We start from the raw sequence: 20,254 nt of genomic DNA on the forward strand, positions 1-20,254 counted from the left end.
CAATGTGCCGCTGGACGCATGCGCCGCTAGAAGCTCTCTTATGTTTCCTTTCCCCATTTTTTCTGTACCTGTGTATATGTTGCGCGTTTTAACAATAAACCATCAGTTGGCAGTCAGCGCTAGTCCTGTGTTCTTTCTTGTCCGCGTCTTCTTCGCGCTGTTTTTTAACCATGGACCCTTACAAAGTAAATTACATACAAAATAAAAGCTGCGTGCACATAATATTTTTCTTTCTTTTTTTGCTCTTCATTCTCCTTTCCCCTGACGACTCTCCGCGATCTCACATTCGCCAACCAGTCGCGCCATGTCAGTGCGGCGGCAAATGCGCGCCCGCTTGTCCCACTTCACTGCTGCTAGCGGTTGCTTTCCGGAAGTTGGCTGAACTAGAGGACTAGGTTGAACTCCAAACAGTTCCGAACAGTCAATGTTGCTCGGTAACATGAATAACAGTCTCCAACTGCACTTCAAAGCAAAACTTAAGGCTAAATAGCGTTCATATAAGCGCCAATTTTGAAAAAAGGCATTTATAGGTATTTGTAAGTATTTAGGCACAAACACCAAAAATAGGCATTTATAGGCACTATAAAAACACTGTAAAAGCCCTTCTTAAACTCTAATTCATGCTCATATGTCAAAGTGGCACGATAGGAACGCAAGGAACAAAATAGTCATTTGCCTAAAATCCGGTCTCTACTTCTCAGTCATAAACACCCATGTTCATACACACTTGTACTCACACTCACGGGTACATGGGCGCAGGCAGGGAGGTGCAAAAGGGGCACTTGCCCCCCTCACGCCACACCGGCACTTGCCCCCCACCCAAGCTATGCCAGCTCTCTCTCTGGCCCCCCTCCCCCAGCTGCGATGTAACTCGGGTTTGCACCCCCCAAGGCAAAATCCTGCCGACGCCCATGCACGGGTATGCGCTCACGCTCATCGGTACTCACTGACGTCATACTGACGCCAACTCACATTCATGAGTACTCACTCATATCTATGCACACTTACACTCACGTTCATACTCACACTCATCTGAACTGAATCACGTTTACACTCACGCCTTCTCACAATCATTAGTGCTCACTCACATTCATACTCATGCTTTCTCACACTGGTTGGTGCTCACTCACGTTCATACTCATGCCTGCTCACCCTATTGAGCACTCATTCACGTTCATACTAAGGCCTACTCACACGCACGAGTACTCACTTTCGTTCATACTCACTTCTACTCACACTCATGAGTACTCATTCACGTTCATACTTAGGCCTACTCGCACACCTCATCACTCACTCATACTCACACTCATGCCCTTAAAATGAGTGGGAGTGAGTGTGCTCATGAGTGAGTATGCCGAGTATACCCAAGGGCAAGATTACGTCACTTCACATATGAAGAGGATTGGACGGGCGCTGAAGAGAGACGCAGGAATTATTTTTTGAAATGGAGCATCTGCGCAACGCACAGTGCTGTGACATTCATAAAACGTGATCACCGTGGCTGTCTGCAAGAATTGACGAGCTTGTTTGGGAGATGTAAAAAAAAACGTCTCAGCCTGTTTACTGGCTCTTTAAAAGATATGCAGTACAAATGGCTCACCGTTTAGCAGAAGCCTATCGATATGGCTATGACCATGCTACCTGACGACCGGCGTGTCGCAAAAGTCGTCTGTGTTTTCAAAAAAGGGTTGTCAATTACAGACAAATAACTACCATCCTACATTCCTAACTCCTTGTTCCTGTAAAATGCTTGAGCATATATTAGCAAAACACATGGATGATTCCTTAGCACAAAAAAAAAGACAACTGATGCACAAGACAGCTTCCAGCATGAATACTTTATGGTAACCTAATTAATCACAACAGTTCATGAATTTTCTAAGATCCTTGACCAAGGTGGTCCAATTGATTTATTACTATTAGACTTTTCCAAGGCATCTAACAGGGTAGTGTATTCAGCATTAATATTCAAAATGAAAGCATTTGGTTTACCGTTGCACATTATTAAGCGGGTTAATCCATATCTATCTAACCGTACACAGCATATTTACGTTGATGGATCCAATTTGTGGTTCCTAGCTGTGCACTCAGGAGTGCCAGAGGCGTCTCTTTTGGGACCACTTCTGTTTAAAGGGGTACTGACACAAAATTTCGCGGCCGAGATAGCCTGCTGGATCGATTCCAGTGTACGTGCGTGTACCATCTGCAAAATATCGACAGCGAATAAAGCTTGGAAGGTATTTTATATGAATTTTGAAGTTCGCGAGCGCGATCCAGCATTATAGGCCGCACCTAGTGCATTGACACCCTCGGAGGTGACCCGAGGTGACCCCCCTACTTCCCCTACATAACTGTTGCAGCCGGTACAAGTTACGATGACGTCGTAGCCGCCATTTCTGTTTTGACGCGCTTCCCGACGAATCGCTCCTCACCAGCGGGTCAAACCTGAAGTGATTCACAACGTCGAAAATTCCTTCGATCCCCACCGCAAGAAAATCGTCGCCATCAGACAACGATGAGCCCGACGACGACAGACCGCGCGGAAATGCGTCACTGTTCTGTGTGCTCACGTGACCGAGCGTTTCACTCGCTAGGTGGTGATAGCTGCACCCGGCGGCTTGTCGTTTTTGGAGCTCTGTCAAACCGAAACTGGGGCTGTGTCGGTAATGAGGAGCTTGTAATTAATTATCTGTCGCGCGCTGCAGCAAACGATGTGCCGTGTTATGACTAACAGGCCCCCAGCAACACATTGCAGCAATAAAACGCGGGGCGAAAATTTTTGTGTCAGGACTCCTTTAATATGGCCCTCATGTAATGTCCTATTGGGGCCCTTGAGGTATCAATAAATAAACAATAAAATTTATATTAAATGACATTCAATATTTAGTGGACTCGTCCGTATGTTTGAAATTATTCGCAGATGACTGCATCAAGTTACACCTATCAATTCTGCCTCTGACCAAATCACCTTGAATTACACTTTGAATAATTTGGCAGAATGGTGCACTAAATGTGAAATTGCAAATAGCATTCAGAAAACTCAGAAAACTGTCATGTTGAGGTGACGGTCTTTGTCCGTAAGCATGGAGACGAGGCGACATAAAAAAAAACACGAACATTATTTAGGCGAACTTATGCCCATAAGAAAACTTCCGTCAAAAAAACTATTCGGCGGCAGCAAAGCGATGTGGTCCAACGTCGGCGCAAGGAATGCCCATACGCTCGCCGATGCAGTATCTTATAACTAGGGCTCCGTGTTTTCGGTGTTTATATTTCTTGAAAATCGGCGGGTGTTTATCTGAGTTTATATTTTTGGTGGAAATTCGGCATTTATCAGAGTTTATTTCTCGTAAATCCCCAATTCTCCAAAATTCAGAGTTCTGCAGTGTTCTCAAAACCCAAAAATTTTAGATCAATTTATATCGAATACTAAAGCATCAAAACACACGAAGCACATTTAATTTTTTCTAGAAGGGTTGAACGCACAAAAACACATGCACAAGTGAAATACTTGAACACTAAACACCTGTATTTGTACGTAGAATAACCTCAGCTTAAAGCTTATTGTAAGACACGCAAGCATACTTTGCGAGGTTGCTGTCAGTGGTTGAAGCGCGCTCCTTTCGCTTGACAAATCTCAGCTTTGAAAATGCCGTTTCAACGTTAGCGCTAGAAACAGGAAGCACCAGAATTAAGACGCAGCGCACAGCGAGAAATGACTCGCCACTGGACATTGTGAAGTCTCCAAAACGACAGGGGTTCAACAATGTTACATATTTCATAGCACTGATAGTTAGCAAAAACACTCAGGAGCTGGCTCATGTCGTCCGTATCAAGAAGCAATCATTGAAAAATAGGCGCATAGGTTTGGAACACGCAGGGCAGCTCATGCTTCACATTTGGATTCGCAATTTGAACACAGTACAAAAAACCATTCTTTGCTGTACTGGAGTCGATCTCACAGCTTCCTCTCAGATGTCTGACTCCACTTTTTGGCAACAGCAGCAAGTATCGTGAATGTCCACGACAGTCGTTAAGTGGTCAGTATCACCAAGGAGGTCGAACAGACTTGAAATCTGATGCGATGACCTCGGCTGGATCACGCCATTGACTGATGAGTGCGTGCAAACGAAGCCCCAATATGGGATAAACTTGGTATGCCAGGGTACTCTCTACCTCAAGTTCCTTAATGATCGAGGACATTGCACACGAATTGGTCTTCAGAAACCTCATCTCAACAAGCAAGTCGTGTACAGCTGCAGGCGATCAAATAAGACTCTTGAGATTCTCACACTTCATTCCCTTGGCTTTGTCACTTCCCAAGAAAGACAAAATGGCGCGCCAGTAGTCGAAGATATCTTCTAGAGCTTCATAAAAAATTTGCAGTGGCTTAGCTCGGCTATGCTAGGATATATGTAGCATTAGCAAAGGTTCAGCTGATTATTCTTAGCTTTCCAGATTGTCTAGGATTATTAGCCTTCTTCTGTTCATTCTTCGTACGCTAAAACGCTAATTGCCAGGCAACTACTTCGGGATCCGATGAGTTAAGCTTCTCGGCTCTTCTGCGCCGTCGAGCAGCATTTGCGCTCTCCTTCTCCATGGCGTTACCCACCTGCAAACGCCAGTCAGAGGCGCTGTCAAGCGGCCCCAGCGCAGTGTCAGACGGTGACCACCGAATAGCTGCGCGCGCGCCGGGGCCACTGTGTCTATGGCTACGATGTCACTCCTCTCGAATGCGGCGCAGACCAGCAGCGGCGAGCCGCGCGCGGCGTTGTCGGAGAACGCATGAGATGCCAGCTCTGGTGACCCAGGTGTGTGACATCACTGATCATCGTGCATGGGCAGCACGGCTCATGACCCTCCATGCAAAATCAACTCCGGCTAGGCAAGTGTAGCTAACACTACAAAAGAGAACCACCTCGATGGAGATACGGTTTACGGCGACTTCAAGGACATGCCCATGGCCAAGCACACAAGACCAAACTTACGGCGCAGCTCCCGTGACGACTTCAACAGGGCAGGAATGTGCACAACAAAATCTTGAACTATGTTAAACGAGCTCGTCCCGATTCCATCCTCCAGAGCGTTGTTGAGTAGGTGAGGTGATACGGATCTTTGAAGTGAAGCGCCTTGAATTCGGGGTTGGAGAGTTGCAAGTCCTTATGAAGCTTCTGAATGTAGGAAGCTGAGTCGGAGCACAATACAGCTACCTCGCCTAATACAGCTACGCGTGGTAAACTTTAAATTGGTCCAACCAAAAGGTGTATCAATCAGCGCTTAGAACTTGCCCTTTCGATAAAGAACGGAACCAGTATAATAAAAAGTTGGGCGAGTTGGTGTTAGTCCAGGTCATATTGGCCCTCGAAATCGGAGTTTATCGGATAAATTCGAATTGTAAAAAATTTCACCAGCGAATGTTTATCGAATTTTTTCGTATAAAACCGAAAACTCGGAGCCCTACTTATAACCGCGCGACGCCAAACACTCCGACACGAACGCGCAATATCGCGCACATCACCAATGATGTGGTCCCGCACCTTTATCAAATGCATGCCCAGTGCGCGAGCGACTGAGCGACACCCCAACAACATGCTGCTGTAGATAAGTTGCTGCGCAAACAGCTGGCCACCAACATAAACGCACGTGGCAGTGCTCCCCCATGAAAGAGCATCGTCCCGATGCTACAAAGAAAAAGCTACAAATGAAATGCGATGCTTGCAAAGAAGTAGCGAAAAAAAAACACACACACAACACGAAAGATGGCCCGAGAGTCCGCTAACGCTGAAAAACTTTTTCATGCGCACGATGTGGACGACTTCGGGGCGCGCTTGGCGTCCTTTTGATTGCATCACCCCATCGGGAACAACTTCGTACGTGAGCGGCCCAAGGCGCCATGTGACCTTGTAGGGGCCAAAGTAGCGACAGAGGAACTTCTCACTGAGACCGCAGCGGCGAATTGGTGTCCACACCATTACACGATCACCAGGTGCAGTCTTGTTCCCAGCGTCGCGAATTGTAATGTCGGGCATCGGTCTGTTGCTGCCTCTTATGAGTGTTCTGGCAAGCTGGCGGGCTTCCTCGGCACGGTGTAGGAAGCCGGCAACATCTTCGTCGATGTTCTCATCGTCGACGTGTGGCAACATGGCATCCAGCGTAGTGGTGGCTTCTCGTCCATGGACAAGTTTGAAACGGGTCATATGCGTTGTCTCTTGCTGCGCTGTATTATGCGCGAACATAACGTAGGGGAGAACTTCATCCCACGTCTTGTGCTCGACATCCACATACATGGCGCGCATATCGGCAAGCGTCTTGTTGAAACGTTCCGTCAGGCTGTTCGTCTGGGGGTGGTAGGCGGTAGTTCGGCATGACACGTGTGGCTGAAACGCAGTATCTGTTGCGTGAGCTCTGCAGTGAACGCCATTCCCCTGTCGGTAATGAGGACCTCGGGTGCGCCATGCCGGAGAACGATGTTCCTCAGAAAGAATCTTGCGACATCCAGTGCACTTCCTGATGGTATTGCCTTTGTTTCGGCGGAGCGTGTCAGGTAGTCCGTTGCCACTACTATCCACTTGTTTGCATTAGACGATGTCGGAAACGGGCCAAGCAGGTCCATCCCGATTTGTTGAAAGGGCTTCGTTGGAGGGTCGATAGGCTGCAGTAGTCCAGCCGGCCTAGCAGGTGGGGTTTTGCGGCGCTGACAGTCACGGTAGGTTCTTACATAGTGAGCAACGTCGACGTTCAGACGCGGCCAGTAGTATTTTTCCCGGATTCTTAATAAAGTACGAGCGAATTTTAGATGTCCGGTAGTAGGCTTGTCGTGGGACGCTTGCAAAATCTCTTGTTGCAGATTGCCTGGCACGACTAGGAGGTATGATGACCTATTTGGTGCGAAGTTCTTCTTCCAGAGTACGCCATTGCGGAGGCACAGCAACGAGACGGCGCGCCTGTACGTCTTTGGCGGTGAATCGGTGTTGCCCTCCAGCCATGCTAATTTGCTGTCCATCCCACGCTGTTCTGACTTTCCTCAGGTGCGCCGAAAATGGTCCGCTCATCACTGAGTAATCGGCGCCAGTGTCTATAAGCGCCGGTTACTTGACGTTCGTCGATCATAACCAGTAAGTAGGCACTTGGCATCCGACTTCGAGGTTGATGAATGAACGAAGGTGCGGTGTGTCACTTGGACCGGTCACGGCTACGTTGAGTGGAAGTCTCAAAGTTCGGCGATGATGCGGTGTTCAGATGCAATGACTCAGTGTCGGATCGCGGCGTCACGTCGTCGGATCGCTGCCTCATGTCGTCGCGTCACAGCATCGGTTTGTGGCGCCGCAGTTGAAGGGTCTTGCTTGGTTGGCGGGGAAGCGGCGTCACCTCCGTACGTCGCTTTCGTTAGTTTTCCCGACGAGGGCTCGGGGATCGCCCTCTTGCTCCGTAGGAATAGGCTGGCTGTGGCAACTGGTGGTGGAATGAGAGCGGTGAGGGTGACCTGTAGCGAGACTGGGCTTGTCCTTCCATTTCTCTCAGGTAGGCCTCGATTTCATGTGGCCGTTGGCCTGGAAGGGGGCATGGGGCGTTGATGCCGAAGCCACGTAGACCCATCTGGCGGTAAGGGCATGTTCACAGCATGTGGCCAGCTTCCCCTCAGTGGAAGCATAATGGGCATCGGTTTGGTGTCCGCCAGAGGTCACACTTCCTCGAAGTGGCTTCTTGATAAGCCACAGGGCGGCTTTGCAGCCGCGGTCGTGGTACCGGCAAGTAGGGCTGGGGACGCGGCGACGGCGTGTATAGTTCAGTGCGCAGGACTAAAGCCGCCTGACCACGGATAGCATCAGCATAGGTCATCACTGCCGGCGACAGCAGCGGTTCAGCTTGCAGGAATGTCTGGGTCGGCAGTGCTGTTCCCAGCGCATGGCGCAGCTGGTCGCGAACGATGCTTGTCACAGCTGCAACATGTGGGCTAGCCGCAGGAAGCAATTTTTGAAGTTCCTTGCGGATTATGGTCTGAATGGTCGCACGAAGATTGTTACCATCACATGCATTGGAGTCCACCTTGCCGGAAGTGAGAGCTGGCAAGTCGCGGTTGTACTGTCTGGCCCTTAGCTCAAGCGTTTTTTCAATTGTAGCTGCCCCCATCACAAACTCTGCAATTGTCTGCGGCAGGTTGTGAATGAGGCCGATGAACAGCTGTTCCTTCATGGCCCGCATCAGGTACTGGAGCTTCTCCTCAGCCATATCGGCATCCACATGTCGAAAGATTTTCTGCATTTTCTCGACGAATACAGTTACTGGCTCATTCGGGTGCTGCCGGGTTTGAAGCATGGCCTCAGCTTGCTCCTTTCGTTGGGCACTTGGAAATGTTGATGCCAATCGTCTTCTAAAGATGTCCCAAGTCGTCAGTGCGGTTTCCTGGTTTCCGAACCACGTGCCAGTGGATTCTTCGAGCGAGAAAAAGGCGTTCCGCAGCTTTTCCTTCTCCGACCACCTGTTATACGATGCAACTCTCTCGAACCTGTCCAGCCATTCCTGCGAGTCCTCACAGGCGGAGACACGAAACTTCGAGGGTTCCTTCGGTTGTTGGAACCTAAACGTAGCAGGTGCGGCGGTGCTGGTCATCGTTGCAGAAGGACGGGTTTCCACGCGTCGTTCAGAGTCACGCAAGAGTCCGTACTCCGGGGGCAGTCCCAGGAACCTAAGGCTGGTTTGGATTTCTGCAGGGTTTCCTCCCTTAAAGGCTTCGGTGTGGTCGTCTGTGCGTACGGGGCTGGCTTCACGGCTTGAAGGGGGTGTTCCAAACATAAGCACCTCCACCAAATGTCACGTTGATGTGACGGCCTTTGTCCGTAAGCACGGAGACGAGGAGACTTAAAAAACACAAACTTTATTTGGGCGAACTTGTGCCCATAAGAAAACTTCTATCAGAAAAACTATTCGACGGCAGCGAAGCAATGTGGTCCAACGTCGGCGCAAGGAATGCTCGTACTCTCGCCGATGCAGTATCTTATAACCGCGCGACGCCAAACACTCGGACACGAACACGCCGTATCACGCACATCAGCCAATGACTAGGTCCCGCACTTTTATCAAATGAATGCCCAGTGCGCGAGCGATGGAGCGACGCCCTAACGACATGCTGCTGTAGATAAGTTGCTGCGCAAAGAAGCAGCCGCCAACATAAACGCACGTGGCAATACGTCCCTCATGTAATGTCCTGTTGGGACCCTTGAGGTATCAATAAATAAACAATAAAATTTATATTAAATGACATTCAAGATTTAGTGGACTCGTCCATATGTTTGAAATTATTCGCAGATGACTGCATCAAGTTACACCTATCAATTCTGCCTCTGACTAAATCACCTTGAATTACACTTTGAATAATTTGGCAGAATGGTGCACTAAATGTGAAATTGCAAATAGCATTCAGAAAACTGAACACATAAGCATTACTAACAATGCAACAAGTTTCCTTTTACCTACCATTACCATTAAAAAAAAAACTTCCTTGAAGAAGTTCAGGCATTCATATATCCAGGAATAACATTAACTTCCAGTCTCAACTGGTCAACTCATATAAGTAACATATGCTCTGGGGCCAGGAAAAAAATTAGGCCCCCTAAAACTTAAGTTGGACCTCCCTCAGATTGATGACATACAAAACCCTTTCTAGAATACAGCAGCACTGTTTGGGATACTTATATATAGGCAAATGTAGGAAAAGTTTGGACGTTTGCTTCGTCTTGATTACCGTTCAAAATTAGAACAACTATTTCAAAGAAAGACGGCATGTTTGAATTTCTTAGCCTCCGTTTATTTTGGCAAGCTGGGAATAAAACCTGAAGACTACTTGGTGAAGTATGTTGGTTGAGCCTACAAGCACTGTCACTACATCAAAGCTGTATTCGTAAGAACTAATTCATAAAAATATTCGTTTTTCCTGAGTGGAATTCATTAGCATTTACTTCACCCTTGCTAAGCACTAATTTGTGATCTTTTCCTTTTTTGTGCACACTTTCTTGTTGTACAGCCTCTCCTGCTTGCACTATTGTCTGCAGTACTGTACAAAATGAAATAATAAAAGAAGTTTGGCAGGTCACGACTTCGATGAGCTCAAACTTTACATACACAAGTTCCGGCCCCTCAGAGACAGAAAAGATAGATGCTTTACTCACACACCTGCCAAAAGGTATAAACGTTTCAAAGGGGGCTCCTGAATCCATCCTAAATGAAAACCAGTGAGACTTGGGCCTTTCTTCTAGGAACCACTCGGATCAGTTCCTTGTTTTGGATGGGGGAGTATGCACCAAGCGTACACACACTCGCACTACGGTTGCAGCCGCCCTGAAGAAGACCATTCCAGGGACGCCTCCATCTTGCTCTGAACTTCAGGCTTATTTGGAATTCTTGTTATTGCATGACCTGTTAAGGCTGGTTCACACCGGCGACTAGCAACGGTCGCGCGACTAAGTTAGTCGCAAAGCGACTGGTCGCAAACGGTCGCAAATGGCCGCTTTGGTCGCAAAGCGACTGCTTTGGCTCAGTCGCTCGCTGCTCGATTTTTCAGTCGCGCGACTGCAGTCGCAAACCTCTGAACCAATCAGATGCGCAGGAACAGGACGTCAGCCTATTTTACGGGGCAACGGCAATGCAAGCTGCATACGAGCAGACGTGAATTCTATATGGCGACGGTTATAAGTCGCACGCAGGTGTGAACATCGGTCGCTTTGAGTCGCTTTTTGACTTCCAGTCGCAAACGGTCGCGCGACCATTGCTAGTCGCCGGTGTGAATGAGCCTTTACTTCTGTGTAGTTAAATCTGGTGAAGACTGTCCTTTAGACTTCCCTGTCACTCTGCCAAACGGCAGTGTTAAAACGAGGCTTGTTAACCCCGTTAGCAAATAAGTTATTGTGACAGAAGTAAAACAGAAAGCTGCTTTTCAACATTGCTATCCCAAGAAAAACATCTTGTTTTGGAAGTATCATTTTTCAACACTTCTCAATTACAGGGTCACCAGGGCTGGCAGTAGAAAAACCCATATACTGTCACGCTTTCTCGAGCTATGTATTGTGCCTCAAAAATATTTCTCTCGTGAGTGAAACAAAACACTAAAATGACTGCATGTTAGCAATGATGTTAGCAGCACTTTATGGAAGTACATAAAATATGGCAGGCAAGAGGGTTCAGCCATTTTGACAGCACCGTACATTACATACTCTCACCCACCCATCTCCAATAAAATAAAATGCTGGCCTGGTGGTATTTTAGACTTGCATCACAAAGCGGCGCTACCAATGTTGCCTCCTCAGTACGCCACAAACAGTTGTACGGCACTGACGTTTTTCACACCTATTGTACGTATGTACATTTCATACAAGGACGCAAGCACATAGACCCCTTGAAAATGAAATCCTGTGTATGTATGCCAAAACTTTATGGTCAGAGACGCAGATTAGTGCAATGGATCTACAATGCCGGTGCCAGCACTTCACTGCCTATCCACTGAAATAACACTTTCGATGCGATTTCTCTTTTCATATACGTCTGAGCTCATCGCAACATACCTTGATCCACTGTGGAACACTCAGTATTCCATCCATGCTCTTTTAGCTTTCGCGAATTGGTAAACAATGCAATGAGATACACAACTCGGCAGCACGTTTTCTGCGGGGTGCATAGAAGCATCGCCACTGAGACGGTGCTCTTATTGACATCTTGTCACAGAACACCAATCATGGTGCATCATTTCGGGGGCAAATGCACGAGGAGGGTGCAGCCATGAAAACTCACCCAGTGTGTGCAGCTCGAGGCGTTTCTGTTTCTTGTCATAAATGTCGGCAAGGGCGGTCATCTGTTCAATATCCCGCTTCTTCATTTCCACCATCAGCTGGTACCGCCGCATCAAATGTACCAAGTCTTCAATTTCATCTTCAACGGCTGCAAGCGGCAACGACACACTGGCTGGGGCAAAAGAACGACTGTGGCTCCCAATGCACGTGCATGCTTTTTAAAACATCGTCTCACAGAAGCAGCAGCTCGGTTTGAAACATACCCTTCTTGGGTCGCTCAAGCTTCCTCGTCTCCAGCTTGTTGCCAAGTTCAAGCACTGCGAAAAGCAAGCGCAGCACTGTACCGGTATAATTCACTTGCAAGAACTAGTCTAAAATTACCCGTCGACTGTTGTCTACGTAGCGCAGCTTCGCCCTTGTGTGCAATTTCTCTAGTGTTTGCACCCATCTGCCTAAGTTTGTTGAGAAAACCTTCGACATCGTGCATTTTCAAGTCACTACACAACAACAACAGCACTTTTCAGATTCGGCGCCCGGAAAGTCTCAAGTTCTAGAAACCGCCGCAGAGGGCGAAAAAACCGCGGCGCGTTCGGCGTTCCGGCCTTCTAACACCGGGAGCAAAGTTGCAAAACTCCCCGCGTCAGCCAACCCGTCGCGCGGCGTCGGGGCCGTTGGTCGGGGCAGCTTCTGGTTTGGTGGCGCTGGCGGCGCAACAAGCTTCCGCTAGCAGACGAAAACACGTCTGCGTGGCAAGACGCCGCGGCAGCCGTTCAGAAAGGGCTCCGTTGTTTACTCACCGACTGTAATTATCGAGATTTTCCGTTGCGCTGCCGCTGCAACGTAAAACTGAGTAATATTTAGCAGCGGAAAGGTAAAGTCAGTTAAGCTATGGCTTTCTAGACTGCCCACGATAACTGATGCTTGATAGCGTAACATATGAATCAGTATATATGCCGCATTCCCGTAGCGTAAATTCTTTAGCTTTAGTGGATGCTTCGGCGTGTTGGTACTTCTGTCTTTTCGTTTTGGACTGCGCAAGTATTGCACTGTGTTAACGAATAAATCTTTGTTGCAAGTCAGCGCGGTTGGTTGTGTAATCCTTTTTTCTGGTGCTCCGTCTTTTTTTTTTGCGCTGTTTTGTTTCCGATAATTCTTCACTTTAACTTTTTTGAAGTGAGGAGTTTTCACTATGTATCGCGGCTGTCGTTACTAGCAGTTATTGAGTGGTAAAATCGCCGTGTGTGTACTGCACGCCACAATTTCAGTCCTGCTACATAAAGAAAAATTGTATTTATTTTACGCACGCAATGCAGAGAAACAATTTTTCAGATATTGCATGTATAGTGTGATGCACACAAACGCCACAACTTAGTTACAGTCTCAGGCATTAAACCTTATCAAAATAGCTCTAATTAATTGTAAAAAAAATTATTTACCGCACGATTTTTAGGATCACTCAAATCAAGGCAAGTTAGAGAATATCTTTGGGGCGCATCCTTCGACGAGGCTCTTTTCCGCTGGCGATTGCAGCCTTAATTCTTACAATTGACCATGTGAGCAAAAGTCTTCAGGATATCTTCCTCATGAAAGTGCATATCACATACGCGTGATATGTCGGACACTTTCTTGTCCTCACGATCGAGAAATGGCGCGATTCCACGCCGCTCGCTGGTTGGTCATGCGGGGCACAAACAGGTTACGAACTTTCTCGAATTTCGTGGGACTGTCGCGACTTTTCATACAGCGTGCCGAGCCGTCCCTGTCGGGACAGCTATATGTCCAGGATTTATTCCGGACCGTCCAGTTAGAGATTTTTGTGATCAAACGCACACCCAACACCGCGCGTCACGCCCAGAACACGAAGATCTCACAAATACCACGCACGAAGCAATGTTGCGTTGGTACAGCGGTGGCTGCGAAGGGCTTTGGTTACTTTGACTGTACTTCTGTGCGCAGCGCAGCGCGTGTTGCGAGCAGCACGTAGCCAGCTGAAGAGGCCGAAACAATGAAGAAACAATACCCCCCCCCCCCCTCACCTACCTTCCCGACTCCCTTCATTGAAGAACCCTACGCCCGAAAGGAATGTCGTGGTGTCTCGGATTTCCTGTAACCTAGCAAAACGTTTTCTTGGGCTACTTGGTTCATGACTTCTGTGGGAAAATTGTAGCGCAGTACAACACAAGGACCGACAAAGAATACGTCCCGTGTTCTTTGTCGGTCCTTGTGTTGTTTTGCGCTACAATTTTCCCACAAAATTCCTGTAACCGCTCGTACAGCCAGGAACCCATGTCGGCATGGTGAAGACACGCAGCACATCCGAAGCACAATAGAAAGCGCAAAACTGCTCACGCAGAATTAAGCAGCCTCCACGGATTCTGACGCGCCGCAACGCCGGCTGAAGAGAGTGGAGCGAGTGAATCCTGATGCGACAGCAGCGCCACATCTGTCGCTGATGGCGGCGGCGCCGCGCAACATAGAGTTAATATACTGACTCTAGAGGAAAAGCTCTGAAACCATGGATGTTGAAACCCATAGAGTTTATGACTGAACCTACAGTGTACTGAACCGCATGGGTAGAGGGACCTAGAATAGGGGGAGTGTCCAAAGCGCCGCGCGAATACATGGGAGGAGCGAGGGCCTTTTGCGGTGAACTTCCGCGCCGCGGCGCTGCCATGCCGGACCCGTGGGCTTTCTCCGCGGCGGAAGCCGCGTCAAAGCGGCGAGCGTCTGCTACGCGCCTTATTTTTGGCCGCTATTAGCTAAAATTGTAGAAATTTGCGCAATATTTAATACTGCGTCACTGCAACATAATACTGCAGCGACTCATCACACAGAGAACGCGTTTGTGTGTTGTGAAACGGGGTTTTTGTATATATTCTTGCAGCTGGTTTGTCACCGCATTGGTCCACACTTCCGTGGCTGTTTGCGGAACGCATCCTGCGCGCACTTCATCGTGAGAAAAGGCGCTTAGCTTACTTTCGTGTGGAATGACGAACGTTAACTTGCTGCAGGAGAGAATAAACTGGAGATAACCAGGAGAACGTAGCACATATGCACGTAATAACTAGCTCGTGCATGCTAACGCGTTTGCACCCTTCATATCCTATCTTTCATTTCGTGCATTCGATTTGTTTTACAAGGCTGCCTCCGGCGCTCTGCTGTTTCAAGCCATTTATGCGAAGCCGAATGTGTCAGTCGGCGTGGCCGCGGTATCAAAAGTAAAAAATTAGTCGCGTAACCCACGTCTCGTTCACCTGGTATACACGAAAATTGACACGGAGGGGCACGAATGTACGTATGCCCAACACGACCGATAGGCCATGGCATCACTAACTTGACATGCTTGCCATTTGCGTAACGACTAACAATAATAATATGGTGTATGGCGCGCAAACCCGCTTTCAGCCAGAAATAATTCTGACGATGTGTGGTCTGACTATTTGTTTCCGTCAGGTTATAGAAAACGTGGTGGTCACCAATATCGATGTCAACATGTTAGACTTACCCATACATATTGAAGAATTGACCGCGTAGGTAAAATGTATGAGAAAAAATTACATGAAAAAAAAACATGGTCCCTTATGCATTCGCCGGAGATGACTCGAAAACGAAAGCCATCTTTTTCGTCAGTCGATGCATTGATCCTCCCTCGCCCCTCTCCAAAAGCTTTCTGCACATAACGTGGTTTCAGACTGCCCACAGGATCGACGACATTGCAAGCTTTCTGCACCTCACCTGCTTTTACATTGCCTATATCGGGGCCGATCACGGAGGCAATGGAAAGCGACCATGTCATGTGATGGCGTCATCATATGACGGCACGTTGAATGACGTTATAGTGACGTCACAAGTTCTGTCGACATCATCGCGTGATGATTTTGCGCATCACTTGTGTTGGCTACGCGGGACGCCGACGGTCAATTTTCGTGTTTGATGAGGCATCTAAGGCTTTAGCGTTAAAAAAAGAGACAAACCAAAGAAAATGAAACGATAACAGTGCAATATCGTGTATGCCTCACTTCATGTTACGAGCGATCGCCCGAAAACAAACGTGATTCTCAGTTCAGAGCATCTGATTGCACGCATCTGCGGGACAAAAGAGGCTTGCTTTACCCGTCTGGTCATCTCTTTATATTTATTCAAGAGATGAGCAGACTCGCTATTTAAGTACTCCGGAGCTTCAGCACGAAATTGTGGTGGACGCTATATTGAGGTCATAAGGAAAAAGCGGGAAATTGCGGTCGGGTGCCCTGTTGGCGCGCACTCAACTGCCGCAGAAACAATTGTATTTTATGTAACTACTCGTCCACATCTTTTCATAAAGTCTCGGAACCGGGCGAACGCTAACCTCCGAGAACCGTGAAAACATCTGAAGTTGAGAATTAGTTGTTTGAAACTATTTTCATTTATATATGGTGAAGGCTTGAAGCAATGCACGCATCTCGCGCGAACGTTTCATACTGACTTAGAGCGATCCAATGCAACATGCGATTATATATATATATATATATATATATATATATATATATATATATATATATATATATATATATATATATATATATATATATATATATATATATTGTTACCGTATTTTCGTTCAGGCAGCTTGTACAGCAAGAATGGGGGCACTTGCAACTTTGTTTCATGATATCTGGATATTTGTAAAGCATTTTCTCTACTACGCCTTTTATGCAAAAACATGTGGAATAAGGTTAGTTTACCTGGCATTGCTTTTATTTCAAATGTTTGCGCATGGTGAGCCTTGTTGTACGCCAGCTCAGAAACAAAAATAAGCCAACAGCATTGCGGTCGTATGGCCGTCTCTACTCTTTTTTAACTTTTTTTTGTTTCCCTTGCGTCTTTCCGGTGTGCTCCGTACATAAAAAAGAGCTTGTGGAGGCTAATTAATTTGGAATTAAAGCGGTATGCATATGGCTAGCAAACCAATGGCGACTATGAGTAAAAAGCTCGTGAAGTCACTGCGCGCAAGTATTTCAGCTGAGTGCGCGTGCAATTTACTTTTTTTATTACTCTTAATTCGTGAATGCGTGATGCTATTGCTCGATTACTCCTGCAAATAGGGGTTTTTTTTTTTTCGTTCTTTGCTTGTGCGTGTCCGTTTTGCGCGTTTTTACACGCGCAACAACGTTCTCGAACTCTGTGCCCGGAACTAGGCCACGCTGATGCCGCTTGACACATGATTTTTCGCATTCTGTTGTTGCCCCAGCACTAACACAACGCTTAAAGATGGATAAGCTTCATTCCGCACCGCATTACTAAAGTTAAGTAGACTTCAAGTGCCCTGTGTGGAAACGCGGCGCAAAAAACTACAGCGCGTAGCAGACGCCCCTCGCTTTCCGCGCGCTTCCCGAGCGCGGGAAACCCACGGGTCCGGCGCAGCAGCGGCGCGGCGCGGGAGTTCACGGTAAAAGGCCCGCGCGGGAGAGGTCACTCTACGCATGGGTTCCGCTACTATAGTTCCGCCATGATGGAGTAAAAATGGAGTAAAATGAACGTTGCCAGACCCTGAGACGCTCGCTATATTTGACGGTAATAATCAGTTTTAATCTACCAACCTAAGCCAGGTACGCGCTGTTCAGGGAACATCAGCTGTGTTTTGATGCGTGAAGCCGTGTGTTAGTGTACCGTTGTCTGTGCAGCTGGTCCGATAGATAACAATTAAAATTTTCACCTGTTTGTGCATGGTTTTTACTAGGCACTCCCTACCAAAGTTTCTTCGTTCGGTGGCACAAAAGTCGCTCGACAGATTCGCAGGCTCAGCTCGAAGCAAAGTCCGTAGGCCGTGGTCGCGCGCTGATTCGACTTGAATGGCGAGACACCTGTATCCACGTTCTTTTTCAGCTCATTGCTGCCGTACTTCAGCGCAGAGAGCCATAAAGCAGAAAAATGTCGATTGCAGCATGCAGCGGCGAATGTGAGTGAGACATCACCCGAAAGCTTCAATCAAAACTAAAGTTACACGGCTAGATATATACGAAGCTTTATCGCCGTTAAAAAGTCTAAAAATCGGTTGTGCCTAGTTGGTACATAACTTTCAGGGCTTGTCTCATCTCTTCTTTGCCGTCCGTCCTGGTTTGCACTGAAGTTTTCAGCTTGAAAGAAAAAAGGGCTGTCAAACAGTGGCGCACCCAGGAATTCTCTCGGGGGGGGGGGGGGGGGTGATATTCTGAGAAGCCTACAGGAATGTGGAATGGGGGGGGGGGGTGCAGGCACATTGCATAATATGCCATTTCGTTGCTTAGGCTGGAGGATTGCAACGACAAATAAAATATGAGATACCAAATAGTAACAATACTACTACTACTGATAATAATAATAATAATAATAATAGGAATAATAATAATAATAATAATAATAATAATATCAAATGTGATGATGATGATGATCTTTCAGCGTTTTACAGAAATATCTTGAAAAACTTGAGAGGGCCAAGAAACCGTTCAGTGAAGCAGCACACGGAGAAAATAAATGGCAAATTGAATAAACCAACGCGTAATATGGTTCCAACAAAGATGTCTGGCAAATACTTATTTTTGCTAGTTTTTCAGCTCCAGGTAGTGATAAGGGTGCTGACGTGCCGGCCGGCTGGCGGTCGCGCAATGCTGTTAAAAAAATTATTACTATGTTAGCGCAAACAAATGGGACGCAAGAAAGGCACACGAGGACACCCGGCGCCGTGTGCCTTTCATGCGTCCCATTTATTGTCTTGTGTCCGATTACCACAGTAATCAGGAAATGTCATACAAACAAGCCCCATTGGCAACTTTAGCAGTTAAAGAACTCTGCAACTAAGAATTTTGTGCACAATGTGCACAACATCCTATATTATACTTCCTTCAAGCCTCGCAAAACTACAAATCTGAAAGTGCATCGTAAATATTTACAATAAGCTTTGTGGCATTGATTATAAACAGTATATACGTACAGCTCAATGCAGCACACGTACAGTACAATTCTCAGCTCACGGATAAACTGCACTGTAGCCGCGCTTACCGATTTGCCATGTCATTCGGGTGCACAGGTTCGGCGACTGAAGTATCCTCAGTGATAAGTGACTGATCGATTGACGCATCTGAAGGCGATAAGTGCTGAGTCATCGCTTCCTTTTTGGCCGCAATCGGGCATTCCGGTGCTGTCGCTGCATCTCTTGAATCTCAACACGGAACCTTTTTCGGGAAGTAGGTGAGGATCGTGTTCGACTGGCGCTTCAACGAAATTCCTGTGATGTGGTAGCTCATTCGACGCAGATTCGCGCAGCAGACACAGAACCAAGTTCTAGCGAGCGAACTGAACGTGTGCATGGGGGCACATCAGACTTCGTAGCTTCCGTCCGATGTACAACATACAGAAAAGAAGTGGTAAAAAAAGAGAGGGCGAGAGTTGTCTGAAAAAAAAGAGAAAGAAAACGTGGCACCCTAACTCTCCCACTTTCCAAAGCCCTTTTTTCTTGTCACGCGTCCTTGAAAACATTTATTCATTCTGCAACGTCGTCTTCTCCTCCCATCTTCGCAACGTATGGATTTTCGCATAGCATTCGTGCTTGCTTGGGGTCCCTGCGTGCGCGCGGTACTGCGGCATGACTGTCGACGCACACACTAGTTGCTCTAAGGCTTGCTCATAAATGCAAGAACCACAGTGTATGTACTTAAACGAATATCGTCATGTGCTCGAGCTGTACGGCCTCCGGGGTTTGCTGTCGCTTTGACGAACGAGCCGCGTCGCCGCGTGCGAGGTCGCCTTTCTTCTCGCCGCTCCAATGCACCTCGTCCGTCCGCTGTCAACAAAGTTAAAAAAAAAATGCGCGACCACCCCGCTGGCGACACCATTTGCCTGTAGAAAACGCAAGCCCCGCCGACGCCCTCTTATCTTTGGAACTTTGAGTGAACATTTGTCCCTACTTTTCGGAATCCATACGGTTCCTTCTTGAGCGGTCAAGGGGGGAATGAACAGGGCTTCTTTTCTTGTTCGGTGGGTATGAAAGGGTGAGGCAGGCGGCGGCAGTGCTCTTCGGCCAAAGAACAGAGGAGTGCGAGGGATTGACCGGTGGGAATGAGTTGGAGTAAAAGGGGGTGGGGAGCTTCTTTGGGGAGTTCCGCTGTTGCAGCTCGCGTCGCAGCCAGTGCAAGCAGTTTCGTTGAAGATGGCTTGGGTACGCTCTTCCGGTGACTGATCTTTGGGAGAAGGCAGAGCTGCAAACATTTTCACGAACCGCCCGTCCCCATTGTCGGCTACGGGCCACACGCTCGAAGTGGTGGGGTGTCAACAAGACCGGTTTTTTTTTTTCCTTCTTTTTTCGGCAGCCTAGTACGCCGGCGGTTTTTCAAACATGTATTTTCGCTTTGAAGTCGCGCGCGCGCCACCGTTTGCTGTTACTGGCTTCGAAGTTCGGACGGCACGTGTGTATGGCACAAAGGCGGCAAAGCGCAAGCCGACGGGCCATTCGCATTCCG

General features: G+C 47.7%; 1 protein-coding gene across 1 annotated transcript in view; it reads right to left on the minus strand.

Moving 5' to 3' along the window:
- LOC119388306 (uncharacterized) overlaps positions 1-12,414 on the minus strand; it is a 148,872-nt gene extending 136,458 nt beyond the window's left edge. Inside the window, exons 1-3 of the mRNA XM_037656005.2 lie at positions 12,162-12,414; positions 12,044-12,097; positions 11,782-11,928 (exon numbers count right to left, since the gene is read on the minus strand). Coding sequence (XP_037511933.1) covers positions 11,782-11,928; positions 12,044-12,097; positions 12,162-12,267 — 307 coding nt within the window. The 5' untranslated portion in view covers positions 12,268-12,414. The remainder of the gene's footprint in view (positions 1-11,781; positions 11,929-12,043; positions 12,098-12,161) is intronic.
- Positions 12,415-20,254: the final 7,840 nt, after the last annotated feature.

Source organism: Rhipicephalus sanguineus, chromosome 3, assembly GCF_013339695.2.
Source record: "Rhipicephalus sanguineus isolate Rsan-2018 chromosome 3, BIME_Rsan_1.4, whole genome shotgun sequence".
Taxonomy (NCBI): Eukaryota; Metazoa; Arthropoda; class Arachnida; order Ixodida; family Ixodidae; genus Rhipicephalus; species Rhipicephalus sanguineus.